We start from the raw sequence: 20,789 nt of genomic DNA, 5'->3' as shown, positions 1-20,789 counted from the left end.
TGCAGATGCCATGAATGTATAATTTGTCACAGTTATTGGTTGCCTGTCAGCAGTTAGTAGCACCACAGAGTTCCTGGCTCTTGGGGCACCTTAGAAATAAGTCTCTCTTGATCTGTTAGGAAAAAAAGCAAACCCAAAACAAAACAAAAAACGCCTAAGCTTTCTTCTATAAATTATCGAGACTTCTGTTGATATCAGTTTATCACTTCATGGCATGTATTATCCTGTGTTAGCAAAACACTGTGAACACTGTAATAACGTGACCTGTTCAGGCAAGAGTTTTCAGCAAACATGATTTAGTTATTTTTAATGCTGAGGATGAGGCCAGAAAGAGCATAACATTATGAAAATTTTCAGATTTTCTTGCTATTTTAGTTCATTCTAAACTTATGAAATGGTAAGGCTGGTAAACTGTGGGCAAACAAAATCGGAGCATTTCTATTCCCTCTTCTACAACGGATACCTGAGGTATGCCAGTCCTGAGAGCTGTGGATTGAAAGGTTTTAGAAACCCATGCTAATGAATTAATTAAAAAAATAAAATTTAAAATTTTAATATGGAACGCATAGTGTTTTGCATTAATACAAATTAGAAAAAAATGTTTGCGGTAAAGCAGATGCTTGTTTCTGTTTTCCGAAGTCTTTGGACTTGGCTTATTAGGAAGAAAATTCACTTTGCTAATAACTTCGCAGCAGTAAGCCAGCGCAGAGCTGACCGCGTTGGGATGCAGCTCTGCGGTTGCAGCATCCGTTGGTTTCATGTGGTATTTTTAAAGCCGGGCTCCGGCCGCGCGCGAGGCCGCCGTCTGTTGTCACCGTGCTGCGCTGGGCTGGCGCGTATCGGTTTTTTGAAAGATAAGGGCTAAAAGGTCTCTCTTCTGAGCCTCGTTTTTGGAGCTAGTTTCAGGGTTGTTCGCGGGCTGGTCTTTATACGTCCTCTAACTACACTGCAGTGTTTCTGGGGGGAGAAATGGGGGTTGGTTTGCACTTTGTGGTCCTGGGTACTGCACGAGGGCCTCCCAAAGTTGTGTTTTTTGTTGTTTTTTTATTTTTTTTTTAACAAACAACCCTGCGTACTTGCGCGCTAACCGGCCAAAGGCCGCGTTTCCCTGCGCAAAGGCCGCTCCCCCGACCGTGGCCGGAGCGCGGCGCCCCGCGCCCCCCCGCAGCACGTTCGCCACCTCGGCGAGGGCTCCGCCGGCGGCGGCGGCGGCGGCCGCCCCCTCCCCCGCCGGCGGCGGCCGCCCGCCTGCGTAACGAGCCGCGAGCCGGTTGGCTGGCGGCCAGCGGCGAGCGCCGCCCATTGGCTGCCGCGGAAAGCCTCCCCGCCCTGATTGGCCCGCAGCCCCTCTGCTTCATATTTTCACCAGCGCTAGCATATTCTGGTGGAGAACGCGAAGGTGGGGGGATGCAAGGTTTGTATCGCGGGGGGGTGCATGGCGCTCTCTTATTTATTTATTTCTTCCCATTTTTGCTCCCTTTTTCGTGCCGCCGGAGACGCAAATAAGGCGGTGGTCGCCGTGAGGCGGGATTGATTTTTTTTTTTTTTTTTTTTTTCCTCTTCCCTCTCCTCCTTGCGGTGCGCCCGGCAGGGCGGGGCGGGGCGCCTGCGAGCCGCCGCTGGGCAGCTGCGCGGCGGGGCGGGGGGTGTGGGGGGGGAGGGGGCGCGGCCGTTGGGCGCGAGCGGAGGCGCGCGCGAGCCGTTAGCGGGCGCCGGCCGTTAGCGCGCGGCGCGGGCTTAGCGGCGGTAAACGGCCTGCCGCGGGCGGGCTGCGTGCGCCAGCCGGGCACCGTGCGTGTTCTCCGTGTGTCTGGAAATACATCTTCCTTTTTCCTTTCCTTCTTTTTTTTCTTAATTTTTGGACGGGGTCCTTTGTTGCATGACTAGAAGGCGTGTGTGTAAATGTCCGTGTGGGGCTGTACAAAGGCCATTGTTCAGCAGAAGTTTGTACAGATAGCTTGCCTCCGGGGCTGCGCTGGGACGGCCCCCTTAACATGCTGACAGGAATAGGTTTCTTCTTCTTGCCTGGAGCACCCGCTCCTGAAAATGTGAGATGCCACCAATAATGATTGATCTTTATTTTATTTTTTAAATCGTAGCTATCAGTATGTTTTGGTGGAATTACTTCTATTTTTTTGATCTGGGTTTTACTGATATCCTGCAGGGAGGTTGTATGTGGGATGTGAGTACTGTATCCTTCTGGGTGTTGCTGACACCTCACATAGTATTTAGTGGTAGAGAATTGACTAAAATGAACTTTAGGAATGCTGCGTTTATGCTGCATGTGTTTTTCTTTTTTTCCAAGCACTTAAAACTGCGGTTTGCATATATTAAATTACAGAAAATAATTCACAATCTACTTAGACTGTCATCAGATTCCTGCTGAAAATCATCAATTGTCTGCATAGATCCTTTCAGTGGATTTGCTAAATATCAAGTTATTGACTTAAATTTCATTTTATATTTTCCTTTTAATCTAAAGTACTAATGGCTACTTAGAACGTGCTTATGTATTACAGTATAAACATTTTCCTTAATTTCAAAATTACACACAAATTTCTGATTTTTTTTGTCTTGTAAGTCTCTTTCATAGGTTAGAGATGCATAGTGTTTATATTATTTTGCGACATATATCTAATGTAATTTTGCTCTTTCTTTTTCCTGAGACATTTAGCGAACTGTATGTAATACATTTACTCTATGTGTTTCATTGACATCTCAAATTAAAACAGCATGCAGCTTTTAATGTTTTAACCTTCCTGGTAGTTTTCATAGAAAAAGTTATTTTTGACTGAGATACCTTTTAAGATAGAAAAATCTGATGTATTTTGGAACTTTTTTATGGCATTTTCACTGAGTAACATTTTATTTATGGTGGGATAATGTGGTTTCTGTTCAATCTTGATCCTTAGGTTTACTAGTTAGTTAGAAACTTAACACATATTGTGGTGTCCCCAGCCACAGGCAATTCTTGAAATTATAGTATATTCACATAATCATCTTTGATATGAGTAAGCAGTAGTAAATGTTCAGATACAGATACCTGATTTGACCAGTTTAAAGATCAATACCTGAGTGTTTCTTTAAACAAAATTACCACTGAATTCAGAAAAATGGAGTATTTAAGATGGCCCATTTAGATATTTGGGCTGAAATCAGTGGTGCAGTTAGTGAACTCCCTGCGATTGTCACTCCTGATTTTGGTAGAGATACTGTTTGCCTGTTGTTATGTCCTGTTTGAAGAGTGGGAAGTGGTAGGTGCATAATGATGTTTGTGGATTGGGGCTATTAGATGTAGGCCTTCAGCTTGGTTCATAGCCTGAGGCTTTAGGAAAAGCAGTAAAGGTTTTCGGTGGAGTCGAGGAGAAATTTCTCCTTCAGTCAGACTCTGAAGCAGTAGCGTAGCCTCCCCGTAGCTGTAACACTGGACTTGGAGCATGAGCAGACTCTGCACTTCTGTTCTCAGCCATAAGCAATGCGTGGGAAGTAGCCAGAGGATCTGCACTGCTGCAGATTCACTGATCATAACATCTCATCCAGTCTCAATCATACCCTGATACGAAGGGAGCTGGACTGCATGAATTTGATTCTCTCTATATAAATATCGAATGGAAGCTGCACCTGTTGCAGCACAAGTGATTTGTCAGCTTCTAAGAAGAATGGGGCATATCTGCTGATTTTCTGTAACAGCAGATATCCATGAGCTTAAATTGAATTTAGCAGAATAGTGTATTCAAATGATTGTGAATACCTGAATATGTGAGAAATAGCGAACTGCATACAAAATATTTCTTGTATTATGAAATAAATATAATTTATTTATGCACATGGTATGTACTTTTAAACTAAATCCAATAACTACTGTTTAAAGGTAGAAATATCATCCATATGTGCATTTTACTGTATTTTAATTTAATTGTATTATATATAATTTTATATCTTACATGAACTCTATTAGAGCATCTTGAAAGAATAGCAAATGTAATACTATATCTAGTTGATTTCTATTTTGAGAATTTTGAGTGTAAATAAAAATTTTTGATTTCTCATAGTGTGTAACCAAATCATAACCGTGCATTGCCTACTAGTGGTGTTATCAAAAATACAAAAGAAGCTTGAAGTACCGCAGAACAAAATTACTTCTCTGTTCTTTCTTTTCTCACCCAGATATCTATATACAAGTGAGAAACAACATACAAAGTCTTTTCTTCCCCTTTCACAGAGTACTAGTTGGTACCAGATCCAGTTCCCCTGTGCATCTAAACAAAAATCTTGGGTTTTTTATTCTTGTACCAATATTAGTATTAGTTAGCAAACGTAGATTATTTCCTAAAGGAAGGGCGTATTATAAACAAATCTTCATTTTACCACTATAAATAGCTTTTGGCCTCTTAATAGTCATTTTTCAAAAAAAAAAAAAAAAAAAAAAAAAAAAATCAGGCTAGAGGAATTAAACTTCTCAGTTTTTACTATATTTCTCAACCTCTTCCTCCCCCTCATTATACTAGTTGGATAATTCTGAGACTCCAGTGTATTCAAGGAGATTCTTGTGGGTGCAAAGTATTTGCTGTATAGAGATTACTGGAGGATCGGTATCTAAGTAAATGCGTAAGCTTATTCACAGGTATTATCTATCATTTACCCACTTCTGTGTCTGAATGTTTGCAGAATCAAAGCTTTAGTGGATTTTGTTTAGCTGTTTCTGTTGCTGTTTTTGTTTTATCCTGTCTGTGTTGCATGGACAAAGAGTATTTTTGTGCTAGAGTTTGAGGGATAATTGGCTCTTTAAGATTGTAGTTTGTCTAACAGTAATGTGACTTACAGTAGAACCTTCCATTGATAGCAGCAAATAAAGTATAATTTTCACATTTAAACATATGCAGTGTTAAATGGGAAAACTTTTAATGACAATTGCATGCCATACTTGTTTTTAAGTGCTTGTTTTGAATGGCTACAGAAAATTAATTCATAGTTTTGAAAGGTGTGTGATTTTTATATCTGTTATTTAATAGATCTGTAATGTTATCACAAAATACTTCTAGTTAGTATAAAATACAATGCATAAAATTTTGTGGTGGCAGAGTTGCTCTAAATGGAGAAATAATTTAAGTGGTACACGGATTTTTATAGTCCTCTTGTCACAATTAACTGTGTTTATGAAATATGAATTTACATAACATCTGCCTCGTGGGGCTAGTGTTCCTCTTGGAATCTGCTTGGTTTGCAAAGCAGAAACATTATGTCAAATATATTATGTCAGAGGTAGGATAAACTGGAATGTACACAGAGGGCATGGAACTTGTAAAATTAAGATCAATTTTCAAAGTTCAATTCATTTGCTATATAGGATAGTGTTAAAAATTTTGTGCAGTAGGTGCGGATGTTTTGCAATGTTTAGAAAAGATGTTTTCAGCCTTCTTTCAATTTAATATTGGGGCAGACTTACTTGCATAGGCCCAACAAGATCTATAACGAATAAGTGGCTTATCCTATTTTAACTTTCTGCAGTTTTTTCTGCACACTCTCCTCCCCCCCCCCCCCAAAAAAAAGAACTATTAAGTAAACAGGAGGGCCTACATATGTGAAACTCAAGTGAAGTAGGAGCTACATTCTGGCCAGAACAGGATTATATTTCCTGAAGCTCATGGGTAAGGAGCTGTAATGAGATGGATAAATCCAGTTAGATTCAAGTTGTGGAATTCATTGTTAAAGCTAGAGGTAGTCACATAGAAGAGATGGGCCTTTAGGAGACTGCCAAGTATACATTATTAGTCACCAAGAATACATTATTAGCTTAATGATTGCAAAATTCCCTTTCTTTTTTTTTCAGATAAAGGGAAGAGCTGGCATTTTATAGGGTGACACATTATATATGATTTGTTTCGTTGTGTACTATATCTTTTATTATTTTATTTTTCTGTAGCATTTGTTGTTCTGCCTCTCACTTCTTTGGCGAAGATCAGAGACAATCATTAATATAGTGTGACTTTAGTAAGTGTCAGTGTTCTCATTGTCTTAGCACCTCCCTCTGTAATTTTGAAATGCCTTTCACCTTTGCTTTTTTGAAGGATCCTAGTCTTACAGTAGAGAGAGTTCTTGCTGTGTTGTGGACCCGCTATCTCAGTGTGTTAAGCATGGTACAAAGTGAGAACAAAAATACTCCTTCCCTCAAAAGTAAGGCAAGAAATGGGTGGAGACAGGGGATTCTAGGGAAACAGCCATGGAGTATTGGAGGTAAGTTCTGATTTCAGTATTACCAGCAATCTGATTGGTAAGATTTTTCTAAGTAAAGTTTTCAAAGCAGAGGCAAGTTTAAGGAAGGATCAGCCTGGCAAATGTTCATGCTTGGATTCCTCCTCTGTAAGGGACAACTTGGGAGGGGTATAAAGAAGCAGGTGCTTTGTGAAAAATGTCTTATTGTATCATGGGCCCACTTGAGGCAAGAGTAGCTTTTAAAAATAATGAATAATGGCCCCAATTGGGAGAGACCATGAAGAGCCTTAAAATAATTGTGTATGTCTCATCCGACTATTCATATACCACATATGTTAAATAGTAAGCTTCTTAGATCTGGCAATGTCCTTTAGGGCATAAACTATATGATGTAGAAGATCTCAACTTAACTGGCACATCTGAATATGCAACATTCAGTACATGGAAGTTATTCTGAAACATACACAGTGAGCAGTATTGGCAAAATGTACAACAGATTTTGATGCATGTTATTAAGTGTATCTATGTATTTTTTTAAAGAAATCCTTTTAAAATAGAACATTTTTTTCCCATAAATTGCAATGCCAGAGTTGTTAACATATTTGTTGTCTTGTGCTTGCTGCTTCTGCGGTACTCAAGCCACAACCAAGTAATGTTAACAAGATGCAAGTATAGTAAAGCTAAACGGAAAGACTTTGTTTTGAATATTTGAGTATACTAGCATAGCTACTTTCTGTTTGGGAGTAATGGACTTAAATGCTCACTGCTATTTTTGCTGTTATTATTCATGGCAAAATTATAGAGGCCATTCATAAAGCAAAATGCATTATCATGAAGGAATAGCAGTAGACTGTTCTGTGTTTTACCTTTGCTTCATGATTTTACAAGATGAAGTCAAAATAACAAGGTAAGTGTTACATCATGATAAAAGCATATAGCAAAAACTCCTCCTTCACTTGCAGATACTCAATCCAGCATTCTTCTGACCCTCGACAGGCAAGCTTTATTGCTAAATGTTCTGCTACTGATATTTGCAAATTATTATAGTTGCTGATTAGAATGAAAAATGATGTGTAACATGTCATCATTACAGTGGAGAACAGTTATGTATTATCTTAGAGACAGTTTAGTCTGGTGAAGGAAAAAGTCAAAACTGGTTAATTATCTCTGCTTTGGGTTAGTGTTCTATAAAATCAGAATAGTCATAATAAAAGGTACTTTAAGACTTATTAAATATTTCTGAAGTACTTATGAAACAAAGTTAAAAAAATAATTACCTAGTAAATCATCCATATAATAAAATGTAAAAATAAGAGATCTAGAATATACTAAGCTTTATAATCATGTAAATAGATGCCTATGGTTTATTTACTTTGCGAGAAGTACTTACTTTGCAAGAAATAACAATCATTGTAAGCAAATAGTTCTTTAGGAGAATAACTGTATTTGCAAAACTAAATTATTTAAATTGAGGTTTTCAGTTTGCTTATTTAAATTACTTTTTATATTTATGATATAAGCTTTGATTTAAATCAGGCTTCTTACTAGTTTATACTGTTAATGTTTGAAATTTATCATCAACACTGAAGCTGTGAACACAAAAGACATTCTTGGCAAGACTTGTAAAATGTAATGTTAGTATTTTTCTATGGAATACTAAAAATTTAGAAAACAAAACCTTCTTCCAAAGACCTCTGACATTTGATATCTGGGGAAAAACACCCAAACAAGTGGCAAATGATCATATTTTAATGTACAGACTAACGGGTGACTATTCCAGTAACTTTTAATATAGAAATGAAGGGGCTGGGTAGAGATACTGCTAGCACGAGTGACTATTCTAGTAACTTTTAATATAGAAATGAAGGGGCTGGGTAGAGATATTGCTAGTACGTGGCTATATAGTCATCTGTCTTTAGGATCTGAGGAATATTTGTGAAATTTTTCTAGAATAAATAATATAAATCTGTTCGAAGTAGAAAAGGATTGATAATCTTTGGCTATTACTTTTGTTGATAGTAGTAATACCAAGAATAATAACTTGAGGATACTGGATAATTCTCTCCCTAGGAGTGGAGGAGGAGGAGGCAGTTGAGAGCTTATGGGTAAAGATCAAAGGGCAGGCTAAAAAGGGGGACACTGTTGTGGGTGTCTGCTACGGGCCATCTGACCAGGAAGAGAAAGTTGATGAGGCCCTTTCTAGACAGCTGGAGGTAGCCTCAAGATCACAGGCCCTGGTTCTCATGGGGGACTTCAACCACGTTGACATCTGCTGGAAGGACTACGCAGCAAGGCATAAGCACTGCAGGAGGCTCCTGCAATGCATTGATGATAACGTCTTGTCACAAATGGTGGAGGAGCCTACGAGGAAGGGTCCTGCTGGACCTTGACCTTACCAACAGAGAGGGAGTGATAAAAGATGTGAAGGTTGGGGCAGCCTTGGCTGCAGTGACCACGAGATGGTGGAGTTCAGGATTCTGCAGGAAAGAAGTAAGGCAACAAGCAAGATTGCAACCCTAGACTTCAGGAGAGCAGACTTTGGGCTCTTCAGAGACCTAATTGGTGGTGTCTCATGGGTTAAGGCCCTAGAAGGAAGGGGGTCCAGGAGAGCTGGCTAGTGTTCAAACATCACTTCCTCCAAGCTCAAGAGCAGTGCATCCCTATGAGTAAGAAGTGCAGCAAAAGGGGCAGGAGACCTGCATGGGTGAGCAAAGAGCTCTTGGCCACGGGTATTGAGGGAGCTGGCAGATGTTGTTGCCAGGCCACTCTCCATCATCTTTGAAAGGTCCTGGAGAACTGGAGAGGTGCCTGAGGACTGGAAGAAAGCCAATGTCACTCCAGTCTTCAAGAAGGTCAAGGAGGAGGACCCAGGCAACTATAGGCCGGTCAGCCTCACCTCCATCCCTGGAAAGGTGATGGAGCAGCTCATTCTGGATGTCATCTCCAGACGTGGAGCAGAAGAAGGTGATCAGGAGTAGCCAGCATGGATTCACCAAGCGGGAATTCCCACTTCACCACTCTGATAGCCTTCTCTGATGGAGTGAGTGGCTGGGTAGATGAGGGGGGAGCAGTGGACGTTGTGTATCTTGACTTCAGGAGGGCTTTTGAGACCGTCTCCCCTAACATCCTCCTAGAGAAGCTCAGGAAGTGTGGGTTAGACGAGTAGACAGTGAGGTGGATTGAGAGCTGGCTGAAAGGCAGAGCTCGGAGGGTCGTCATCAGTGGCGTGGAGTCTAGTTGGAGGCCCGTGGCTAGTGGCATCCCCCAGGGGTCAGTACTGGCTCCCATCCAGTTCAACTTCTTCATCAATGACCTGGATGAGGGGACAGAGTGCCTCCTCAGGAAGTTTGCTGATGATGCCAGGCTGGGAGGAGTGGCTGACACAGCAGAGGGCTGTGCTGCCGTTCAGAGAGTCCTGGACAGGCTGGAGAGTTGGGCAGAGAGGAACCTCCTGAAGTTCAACAGTGATAAGTGCAGAGTCCTGCACCTAGGGAGAAATAACCCTAAGCACCAGTACAAGCTGGGGGCTGACCTTGTGGAGAGCAGCTCTGCAGAGAAGGACCTGGGAGTGCTGGTGGATGACAAGTTGACCATGAGCCAGCAATGTGCCCTAGTGGCCAGGAAGGCCAATGGTCTCCTGGGGTGCCTTGGGAAGAGTGTTGCCAGCAGGTCGAAGGAGGTGATCCTGCCCCTCTACTCAGCCCTGGTGAGGCCTCATCTCGAGTACTGTGTCCAGTTCTGGGCTCCCCAGGACAAGAGAGACATGGAGCTACTGGAGAGAGTCCAGTGTAGGGCTACAAGGATGACCAGAGGGCTGGAGCACCTGCCGTACGAGGAACGGCTGCAAGAGCTGGGCCTCTTCAGCCTGGGGAAGAGCAGACTGAGGGGGGATCTTATCAATGTGTACAAGTACCTGAAGGGAGGGTGTGAGGGGGACAGAGACAAACTCTTTTCAGTTGTCCCGTGTGACAGGACAAGAGGCAGTGGGCAGAAATTGAAGCACAGGAAGTTCTGCCTGACCGTGAGGGGGAATTTCTTCCCTGTGAGAGTGACGGAGCACTGGATCAGGTTGCCCAGAGAGGTGGTGGAGTCTCCTTCTCTGGAGATGTTCAAGGCCTGCCTGGATGCAACCTTGCCTACCATGCTGTAGGTGACCCTGCTGAGCAGGGAGGTTGGACTAGATGATCTCCAGAGGTCCCTTCCAGCCTTACTGATTCTATGATTCTGTGATTCTACATTAACAGCAGAAATACTGCATGGTCATCAGGACTTTCTAAGGATTGTTATTAATTTTTTTTTTTTGTTCTGACTAACAGTTAGATAAACCAAAGCTCTTTTTAGGTCATCTTTATGCTTAATAGATTGACATTTTTTTTCTCTATTTCAAAAATGTAAACTGGTATTTTCTTTAATCAGGATGGGAATTTAGACCAAAGTTTCCAGAACTTTCTATTTGCATGGCAACCCACAATATGAAGTGTAAGGTATACCCTGTGGCAATTGTAGATTATATTTTTCTGCGGCTTTGAAATCTGTACAAGGCCAGGGCTATGAAGCTGCAAAATAGTGTGTTTTCATACCATCTCTGATTGCCAGCAATTCTGCATGTATCCCAATGGATCTTCGTTGCCGTATAACACCTTGAATGTGGGAACTGTAGTCTCATAAATAGGCAAGGAGATTATGAACATGGTGTACTGTCCTTTCTGTGTAGTCTTTTCAAGTTTGCAAGAGGGATGACATGCATTCTGTCTGCTCTTCTGGGCTGTTCGCTGTTCCATGGGGTACGTATATTCTCAAAGCTTTTCCCAAAATCAAGTGCTGGGTGACTGCCTGTGAAATTAGAGGATTTGTTCTGGGAAATGACTATCTATCTACTTCTATTCAAGAAAGCTTGGAAATGCGGATGTGATTTGTGCCTGCTGATAAACAGAGATCTGTGCTTTAAGTATTAATGCTGTATATTGTGATTTGCATCTGTATCTTTAGACAGTAAATACCAGATTAAATACATATGAACTATAACTAGTTAGATAAAAATGAAAAACTGCCATTAAATTAGTTTTATTAAAAGAGAACAATAATTGTTTAATAGGCTACCATCCTCTCATGTATGGGTAACTAAGCTAACTTTTATATGCTGTTAGAATTAGTTTAATGGTTTTTGAATTTCTGTTTGGATGATCCATATTTTAACTGTGGCTTTTTACCATCGTATTTTCATTCCTACTCAAAATATCTTTAAATAGAGTCAAGAAATAACTTCTGAATAATTACTCTGATAAATCAGTACTGCACTTGGAAAGTGAGATCAATAATCACATTTCCTATTATCTCCAAACAAATTCCATTATTTGCTCAATTGTTCAAAGATGTTATTTGTCTTACTTTTTGTGTACCCACTTCAGTGACCAGAATGTCAGTGGAGACTTTGTTTAAATGTATTTTTTTTCTTTATTCCCCTCTGCTCCCACCCACGCATACACCTGTTCATCTGAGTCTTTTGGGCCAAACATTGGTTTATTTGGTTCAACTTTATGGCTCTTTTTCTTCATTCAGTTAACTGCTTGTTATCAGCAGTTCTGGCATATCCCATTGTTTTCTTTAGAATATATGCTGAAAAAAGGCTCTTTTCCAATGGCAAAGAGTTAATCTGGCTCGGAGTTGGATTAACTGTTGCGGTAGCTCATGATAAACATCTGTTGCAATATTCTCAGATGAGAACATTGCTTTCAAAAGTATTTACAGCGCATTCTGAACCCATGCTTTTTACTTGTGTCTTTTTTTTGCCCAGTTATTAAATTCTTTAAAAAGCACATAAATTCAAACAGTCTATCTCAGAGATTGTGTTTTTTTCATGATACAGAGATGGAAATGCGATTATTGAAATATTATTTATGTATTAGCACCTCCAAATACTTCTTACTGAAGTGCAGAAACACGTGCATTTCTTAATAAAAATCAACTGCAGGAGTCAGCTTCTGGGAGTGCTGCCATGTGTGTCAGTGTTCCTCTTGCGAATGTTCAGTCAAGTCCTTTGGATGCTGTTAGTGTGTATATTTTTCTCAAGCTCTAAATTTGGCAAGATAAGACTTGCTGCCCTGTGCTGCTGGAGAAGAGTTGAGTTTTACTTAAAGCTGGAATCTAAGTCTGGGTATTTTATTTTAAGATTTTGGCAAGTGGAACTTCAGTTTGGTTGTCGAGGAAAATTTCTGCTATTTCCTTGGAATCTTATTTAAGTAGATTCTAGATAAATTGAATCAAAGAGTGATAATTTCCCAAATTCACCTTTGAAGGTAAGTCTTTCAGCAGCCTATACTTGCTGTAGTTGTGGATCAGTATCTAAAGCAAGCCTTAATAGGTTTTTCTAAAATGTCAGTAGCTCTTCCCTGTGCCTTATTTCCCTAACCCCTCAAAAAAAAAAAAAAAAAAAAAAAAAAAAAAAAAAAAAAACTGCAAAACCTGACTACTTTCCTTTGTGTCTGTGGGAAAACAATTTTGGAAAAAAGCAGAGAGTATCTTAAATGGTAGGTGTTTCCGTAGAAATAGTTTTCCTTTGTTATGCCAAGAATTTTCACCTATACTTCTCAGCAGGTGGAAAATACTTTGTGCTAAATTTCCTACACTTCACATTTCCTACCACTATCAGAGAGAGTATCTGAGCGCTTTACGTATATGCAGGTTGTCACCAAAATTACTTGTGTTTGCATAGGAGTGTAACAAATGTAGAAGATAAAGCAGGGGACTTCCCAGACAGCAAGCCAAATTGTAAAATACAAGACTCTGTAGCTTTATTTCCTACTGATTTTCTTTGATTTGGCAGAAACAGTTTCTGGAGCAATAAGTCTGTAAGAACTGCTCTAGTGATTCAGATCAAAACTGTGTATAATTCAATATCCTGTCTCTGATAGTGACCAGCAGCAGATGTCTAGGGAAGGATATAAGAATACAGCAAACGTAATGATAAAAGGTAAGGTGAGATTTTTTAGTTTACCAGCTATATGGTAGTACTGTATTTATTAAGACCTAGTGCTGAAATGCCAGATATACGCTATTTACTACACAAGAAATATACCTCTAATGGCCATTATCACGTTTGTCTTTAAGACTGTGATAGTGATATGAGGATAAAAGAAGAAAAAAAAATCTGAAAAATAATGGATAATATGTAAAATAGAAATAAAAGGAATAGACCAGCAAAAATAAGGAAGTACACTGTAATGTACGAAGTATAATGTAACTACATAGCATTAAAAATGGTAGAAAAAGAATAGTCATCTAAGAAGAGGGAGAAATGCTGTATCAATGTATATAAAATCTCAAGGCCTGGAAAGAAAAATAGGAATGAACTGAAACCATAAACGGTGTGATTTTTGGAAGTTAATCCTCCCATGTTTTTTATTCTTCTGTATTGGTTTGTTTCCCAAGAGGTGAGGGCTTCTCTTCCTGAAGCTTCGTGAGACCTTGTTGTAGTTTATTTGCAGCTGTCACCTGTATCTCATTGGTGCATGGGGGAAAAAGAGACAAAGCGTGGGGAGTAGTAGTGGGCCTCGGCCAGGTCCAGGGAAAGAAAGATGGTGGAGTGCAGAGGAATGAAGTGCCAGAGAAGAAACACATGGAGCTGCATTTATATTTGTAGGCTTCCTTATTTGGAAAAGGGGGGAAAAGAATGATGAGAGGGTGTATGCGACTCTTGTAGAAACTTTGGGGTAGTAACCTACTTAAAAACAACTCCCCCCCCAACTTATGTATAGCAGATATTTTCTGCAGATTTCTACTGACTCATTCGTAGTATTGCTGTACTTTTCCAAAGTTCAAGACATATGCATGTTTTATTTAATTCTCTCTTGGTTTCTATCTTACAGCAAACCTTGTTTGACCTTACTGCAGCCATTACTATTAGGGCATCTAACTAGTAACTTGCAGATACTTAAATTGTAAATAATAGTATTAGGTTCTCTTTGTGTGGATTAAAAGATGTCTATGAAGGACTTGTTCTTGGGTCAGTTTTTTTAATGCTATAGAACAGAAAGCACAATGGTTATAACATTACTAGCATAAGATGTACAGATGTAATGGTACTGCTCTTTGCACTTTAAATGACAGACTTGAAAATGTTATGACTAGGATATTGTTGCTTTAGCGTTCACCAGAAGCAGGTTTTTCCAAGATGTGTTGGAGACTGTTACTGACTGCGTTTGAAGTGAATTCAGGAATAATACTCAGGAGGAGGTGTTAGGATGGTTTGCTTAACAGTCATATTGCAAGCTAGTATCAAATCTGATGAAGCTGTATTTTACTGTATGATCAGTGTGAAGAGATGATCATGCATTTGAGTGCACAGTAAAGGAAAAAAACACTTTGAATTTAAACACAGTAGACATAATCCTGTGAGCAAGGGGGTTTTGGTACAACCAGAGAAACGATGGTACTTTAAGATGATTTTATTGAAAGTGTAGCTTCATCAGTAGGTAAATACCAGGCAAATTGATTGTTTCGACTTGCAGAGAAAATAGGTGCAACATCAAATAATTACAAATTGGTCATTAATAAATTGATACTTTATATATATCAATATTAATATATGTTTCTATTACTCTGTGTGTGTACATATATATATATATATATAACTAGAGAAAAGTTTGTTAAAAGAGTAAAATTCAGAAAAAGCCTCATAATATAGGAGTAGGAGACTAAAAAACTTAATGCTTTTCAAGATGGAGCTTCATTTACCTTTTTAGTAGGATTATATGAATTTGATGCTTTCTCAGGTACCCAGATAGCTTTTCAGGGACTGGTAGTTCTTAAAGCTAGGGAGTCTAGAGTCTGGTGCTGGTTTTCTTGAATGTATGTTACAGAAACGTGAAAAGTGCTCTAATTTACACCAACTGCCAGTAGCTGCATGATGTTAATATGACAGGTGTGAATGAACCAGATGTAAAACTACTATAATGATGCCCCTTTTCTCTTCCTATTCTTGCCTTTTGGCATTACTCTTACTATACAGATTGTTGCTCTTGAGACAGGAGTAGTAGGAAACTGAATTACGCTCTTTTTTGTAGAAAGAACTTCACCCTTTTTAATGGTTATCTGTGCTCCTGAGGAACTTACATCTTTGTGATCTCTGTATTAGTAAATAAACTTAAAATAAGGAACTTCCACGATTTCCAGTCTCATTATGACAAAATTTGAGCTCCAGCAATGTGTATATAAAAGTATTTCAGAATACAGTCTTGCATATGCTTATTCCTTTTAGTGTGTTTTTTTTTATCAAAAGGCTTATAAAATTGATATCTCATCATTTTTTCTCCTTTCATAATGAAATTTGTTGAGATTAATACAAATGTCTTAAAACTAGCATACATCCTTCAGTTTCGGTCTGGAGGATACATTTTTAAACCACACAGAGGAATTTTTTAGGGATGGTTTTATATTTTCTCTTCTAATACATGTCTCAACATCTGCCTATGAGCTTTTAGAATTCCTTTTTAAACATCCAAATGATTTCCTTTGAATAGACAGATAATGGATGTATTGTGTTTCTATGTTATATTCTTAACATAAACAGAGTTATGCTTCTATTTCAAGCCCAATGCATCTTCAGTGAAATAGTTTTAGTGTTCTTGTATGCATGTAGATTCTATTGACTTTCAAAAGAATCCTCAAAATCAGAAGAACCTGATGGCATATTTGTACATTGATTTACAATAACTTTTTACACTTAGACTTTATTTCCTTGTATAATTCTGTTGTGGCTTCTTTAGTAAACATAAATAGTCCTATGCTTCTGATCCTTAAATGTCTTGCCTACTTCTGAGCCGTTAATGGATCCGTTAGTATTGTTAAAGTATTAATAGAAAAACTATAATTGTTGTAATTGTATTGAGTCTAGAAAAGCATTCTCATAGAATATTAATGAGAGCCTTTTTATATGTGTGAATAATTGTTCTTAGGGAACAAAACTAAGCTAACGAGAAAAAAGTACCAGTCTGGAGGAAAATAATGGTAGAAATCAGTACAACTTCGATTTGGTCTTTAACTCCGTTGTTTTTCCTCTCATAACTCCATTTATACTTTCTGTATGTATTACAAAAATTTGCTATGCACTATATGTGCCTCAGTACCTACGCACAACAGGAGATTGGAATCTGAGTGGCAGTTTTAACAACGTATTTTCCTTTTTGTTTATCTCAATGTTAAGTAATTCAATCTTATTGAGTCTTAAAAACTGTGAATATAGAGCTAATATTTTATGCAGCATTGAGATGAAATGGAAGCAATTTTCATTGCTGTGCAAAATGCAAATGGGATTTTGTACGGAATTAACAAGATGTAGCTTTCATTCGTGAAGCCCAAATGTTTAAAATACTAGCAGTAGCTTATTTTCGTTTTTGTCATTAAATATCGTATTACCATCTATTTGTTTTTTCTTTCCTCTCTCCTGCAGTGCAAAGAGAGGCAGTTACTAGAATGCAGAAATTGTAGAATGCTGTAAACTACCTTAAATCAATGACCTTCTGTTGACCTCTGCAACTGCTGGTGTGAGCCATATTATTCTTTCAGATCTAAGTTACCTTTGCGATCCTCTTTCTTTCACCAGATCTTACTCATTTTTTACACTGAGTTGCTGACTTGCAAGCAAATTCAGAATGTAGAAATAACTTGAAAATTGTAATTGTGTGTAAATATAAACATAGGGTGTCAGAGCCTAATAAAACTAAGAAAGTATTCCCTGCTTGAGCATTTAAACAGCAGAAATTTTACAATTTATGTAATATAATTTCAGGAATGTTTTTGTTAACAGTTATTTCTAAATAGGCAAATGAGCTAACATTACAATACATGTCTTTTTGCTGAATCATTGATCTGAACAGCAAACGTGAAGCAGACTAAGTTCATCATTCGTCTTGTGTGGTTTCAAATGAACTTCAGTTTATATTCTAAAATGTATTATCTTTTTCTAGTCTTCCATACAACTCCTTGCCATCCCTTATTTTCCCTAGTCTAACATCAGTTTCTCTTTTGTCCATTTAAAAATGAAACTTAACAAATCTGCAGTTTTATACTTTATATTATTCTGCTACCCTGGAGCTGTTTTTAGTGTCTTTATTGCAAGTAGACAGATGGTGATATTTGGTTTCCTGTCAGTTTTAATGAATATAGATAGGAGTGATAAGAACATTGCTTCGTTTAGCAAACTTCCTTTTCTGGCTTTTAATTAATGAAGTGCTCACTGGTGTGTCGCTCCTTTTGTATGTATTACAGTTAAATCTTATATACTATTCAACTTGTGGTATTGGTTAATGAGCAGAGGAAGGAACTTCTTGTCTCAGTAGTCTCTTAAAGTTTGCTTACGCAGACTTTGAAAATTACAAACATCAGAAACATACCATGCTTGTAAGATTCACCAAAACTGATTCTTTCATTTCTTTGTATTTTAGAAATATTTTCTTTTTAAAATTCTACTGACCTTTTGTTATGGAGTGATTTACAGACAGGAAAAAGGGAAATGATGTGCCATTTAGTTTTGCAGTTAATCTTGGGTAAAGGAAGATTCCAGTTCATTTTATAGCAATTGGCTTCTCATGGAACCTCTTAAATAGAGTAAGGTCTCATCTAAAAGTCTGATAAACGGAAAATAAATTTCAGGCTTTTTGAGTTCTTTGCTACACTGTCCTACTTAACAAAGTTCATCCTAATATTTTATTTTCAAATGGTTTGATTTTTGTGTTAGCTTAGCGCAGACATTATTTCAGATTCTTGCAGACTGTTTGCATTCTGGTTTTCTTAATATCTATCTTTGATGTTTAACTCTTGATCTTTTTCTTTTTCTTCATATGTGCATTGTTCTAATATAGATTCAAAGTTCCTGTGAGTAGCCAAACTTGTTTAAGTAATCAATTTGAGCTCCTTAATGATAAGAGTGAGGCTATCTGTGCATAAAAACACTTCTGTGAGTAAAGCATGAATACTGCTTGTAGATACAAAATCTCTATTTGGCTTTGTAGCTCTAGCGGGTTGAGATCATACCGGACTGAGAGGAAATGACTGAAGATTTTGGGTGAAGGGTGAGAGAAAGAGTGATGACTGGGAAGATCATTTTATTAACTATCTGACCATTGTTAATACTAATTTTAAACTTGATTGTCCATTCCCAAATCTGCTATCTTCTTATCACTGTTGTCTGCAGGAAAAATGGATTTAAATTTGTACTTTTATAGGGTTTTGTTCTGTTACAACCTTTTAAGGATAGGATTTGGTTCCTTCATAGTAAATCTGTGCAGGAGAAAAGGTTGGTTTATTTTGGAAATATGTTTTAAAATATCCCAACAACCCTATCAAGAGTCAGAAATAGCAGTTACTTTGTATTGTTTCCAGTGTTTTTCTGGAACGGTCACTTACTAAATGCAAATCCTATTCCTCTGGAAAAAAATCATCTCAGTGAAAAATACCAATAATTTGAACAATTTAAAGTGAACAGAAAATGTTTTCTCTGCATTTGGTTGGTGACGGTAAAGAATTAGATGTTCATGAAGCTGACATGATAGTACCTCTGCAAACTAACAAGGTGTTTTTGAAAAGCTTCTTGTTTCTTAAGGTCACAATTAAAATATCGAAAGCCCTAAGAACAACCTTCGGTAGTTGTATTTTGTATAATTTCATAGCTTAACAGTTCTAATTCTGGTGTTGCTTTTTGCAAGAGTTGCTAGGAAAAGACTTCTTAGCCATAGTACAAACAGAACCAAGGAGCTCTGTTGGCAGCTTCTACCACAGTGCTTTCTACTTGAATACTTGAAAAATGGCTTCCAATACTGCAAGAACAAAAGATGTGTTTCAGATCCCAAGTAGGCTCAAGTTTGAGGTCACACCATATTTTTATGTAGGTCCTTCTGAACCAGAAGTGAACACTTCCAAATAACAGTGCAGAATGTTGGGGTCATTTTTAGTCTACATTGTTATCTTTTCAAAAATCTTTTTAAACAAAAAGTGCATTAAATTTTCCAGGCAGGGACATTCTAATGTTTTAAGTTAGAATATTAAGGTCATACTTTTATTCCTTTATGATTCTCTGTCCCCCTTCAGGAAGCAGAACTGAATGTCTTTCCTCTTACAATAAAAACATATTTTTAAATGTGTCTAAACCAGTATGCACCACTGTGTTTGACGTAAACATTTGTGAACTTCATATGAAATCCACACTTGAATTAATGTGAAAAATAAACAAATTTGATTCAGACTGAATAAAACCATTCCCTCTGGGAAGAGTCTGTAGTGTATATTTTGGAGGTTTATTTTTCTTTAGCTTTTGGTTCTTATTCTCCAAATAAATACTGTTGCCTGTTTTTGCTTTTTCAATACTTCCCAAATTCTCCAGCATTTCTTACTCTGCCAGTCTCCTCCAGTCACAAACCAGAAGGAAAAAGAAAGACATCTTTGGAAAAGAAAAACCACGGGGCTCTATTCTCTTCCCACGCCCCATCATTTTATCTCCACATTTTTGAAGATATGAAGCAATTTAGCTCAGCATTCGCCATCTTTCCTTTTTCCTAACCTGATTCCTCTTCTTGCAGAGAGAAACAAAAGGAAGATACAGAAGAGAAGTTGAAGAAGAAAGGAAAGAAAGAGAAAACTAGTGGAGAGAATCAGAACAGAGTTGACTTTTGTAAGAGAAGTTATCCAGGAAGCAAAACATTTAGCTCCCCTTCCTTCTTTTTCTTTTTCTTTTTCTTTTTCTTTTTCTTTTTCTTTTTCTTTTTCTTTTTCTTTTTCTTTTTCTTTTTCTTTTTCTTTTTCTTTTTCTTTTTCTTTTTCTTTTTCTTTTTCTTTTTCTTTTTCTTTTTCTGATACTGCTATTTCTAGATAAGCGGGTCAGATAAAAGGACATGATTATTAACAATTTCACAGTCGCTATGAATAAGGGGCATCATAAGAAGGGTGAATTCAAGAAAATTTTGGCAGTCTTTCAATGGGAAGCTCCCAGCTGAGCCCGAGGTTGCGGTGCCCAACTGTATCTTCTGCCACAAGACTTAAGGCCATGCCAGCCAGGTGGGAGTTGCGCTGAAGTGGAAATAGAGCAGATGGTGAAGTACAATGCATCTAGACTTCCACAATTTAGTACAGAAGTTAATTAGTGTTATTGTATTTATGGAAGTGATTGGAGAAAGGGTGGCTCAACCCTTTGAACAGGGCAGTTGAGCAGCGATCAGTAAAGTACCCTGACCACTGGCAACAGAAAATGGAACATACTTTTTTTCCTTACGGCAAAGATTCCTAGATTATTAGTGAAGATACTTTCTTCTGGTCCACATGTGCTTTCAGTTTTTATTATCCTGTGGACCTTTGTTTTCTTGAACATGTAGTGTCAAACAGGTGTGCATAGAAAAATGATTTGTACATCATAAGGACAGCACTTGCTGCATTTCTGCCTATGCATTAATTCAGTTTGAAGAGCTGAAGATAAGAAGAAGGAAACAACACATGCAACTAGATACAGTTTGAGGGTACTGCTGCAGAGGAACTTTTTTTTTATTAGTAGGGAGATCCATCTCAAAAAAAAACCTCATAATGCACTACCT

The 20,789-nt window shown here is 38.1% G+C and overlaps 1 protein-coding gene across 5 annotated transcripts in view; it reads left to right on the top strand.

Moving 5' to 3' along the window:
- Positions 1–20,789, top strand: part of CTBP1 (C-terminal binding protein 1) — a 248,176-nt gene that overhangs the window by 90,305 nt on the left and 137,082 nt on the right. Inside the window, exon 1 of one of the 5 annotated variants that reach the window (XM_062575230.1) lies at positions 1,383–1,414. The exons of the other annotated variants lie outside the window; for them this stretch is intronic. Within the exon in view, the coding sequence (XP_062431214.1) occupies positions 1,408–1,414 (7 nt within the window). The 5' untranslated portion in view covers positions 1,383–1,407. Of the gene's footprint in view, positions 1–1,382; positions 1,415–20,789 lie in introns of those variants that run through there. 5 annotated transcript variants of the gene reach the window in all.

This window comes from Rhea pennata, chromosome 4 (assembly GCF_028389875.1).
Source record: "Rhea pennata isolate bPtePen1 chromosome 4, bPtePen1.pri, whole genome shotgun sequence".
NCBI lineage: Eukaryota > Metazoa > Chordata > Aves > Rheiformes > Rheidae > Rhea > Rhea pennata.
This window is presented reverse-complemented; position numbering and strand designations above follow the sequence as displayed.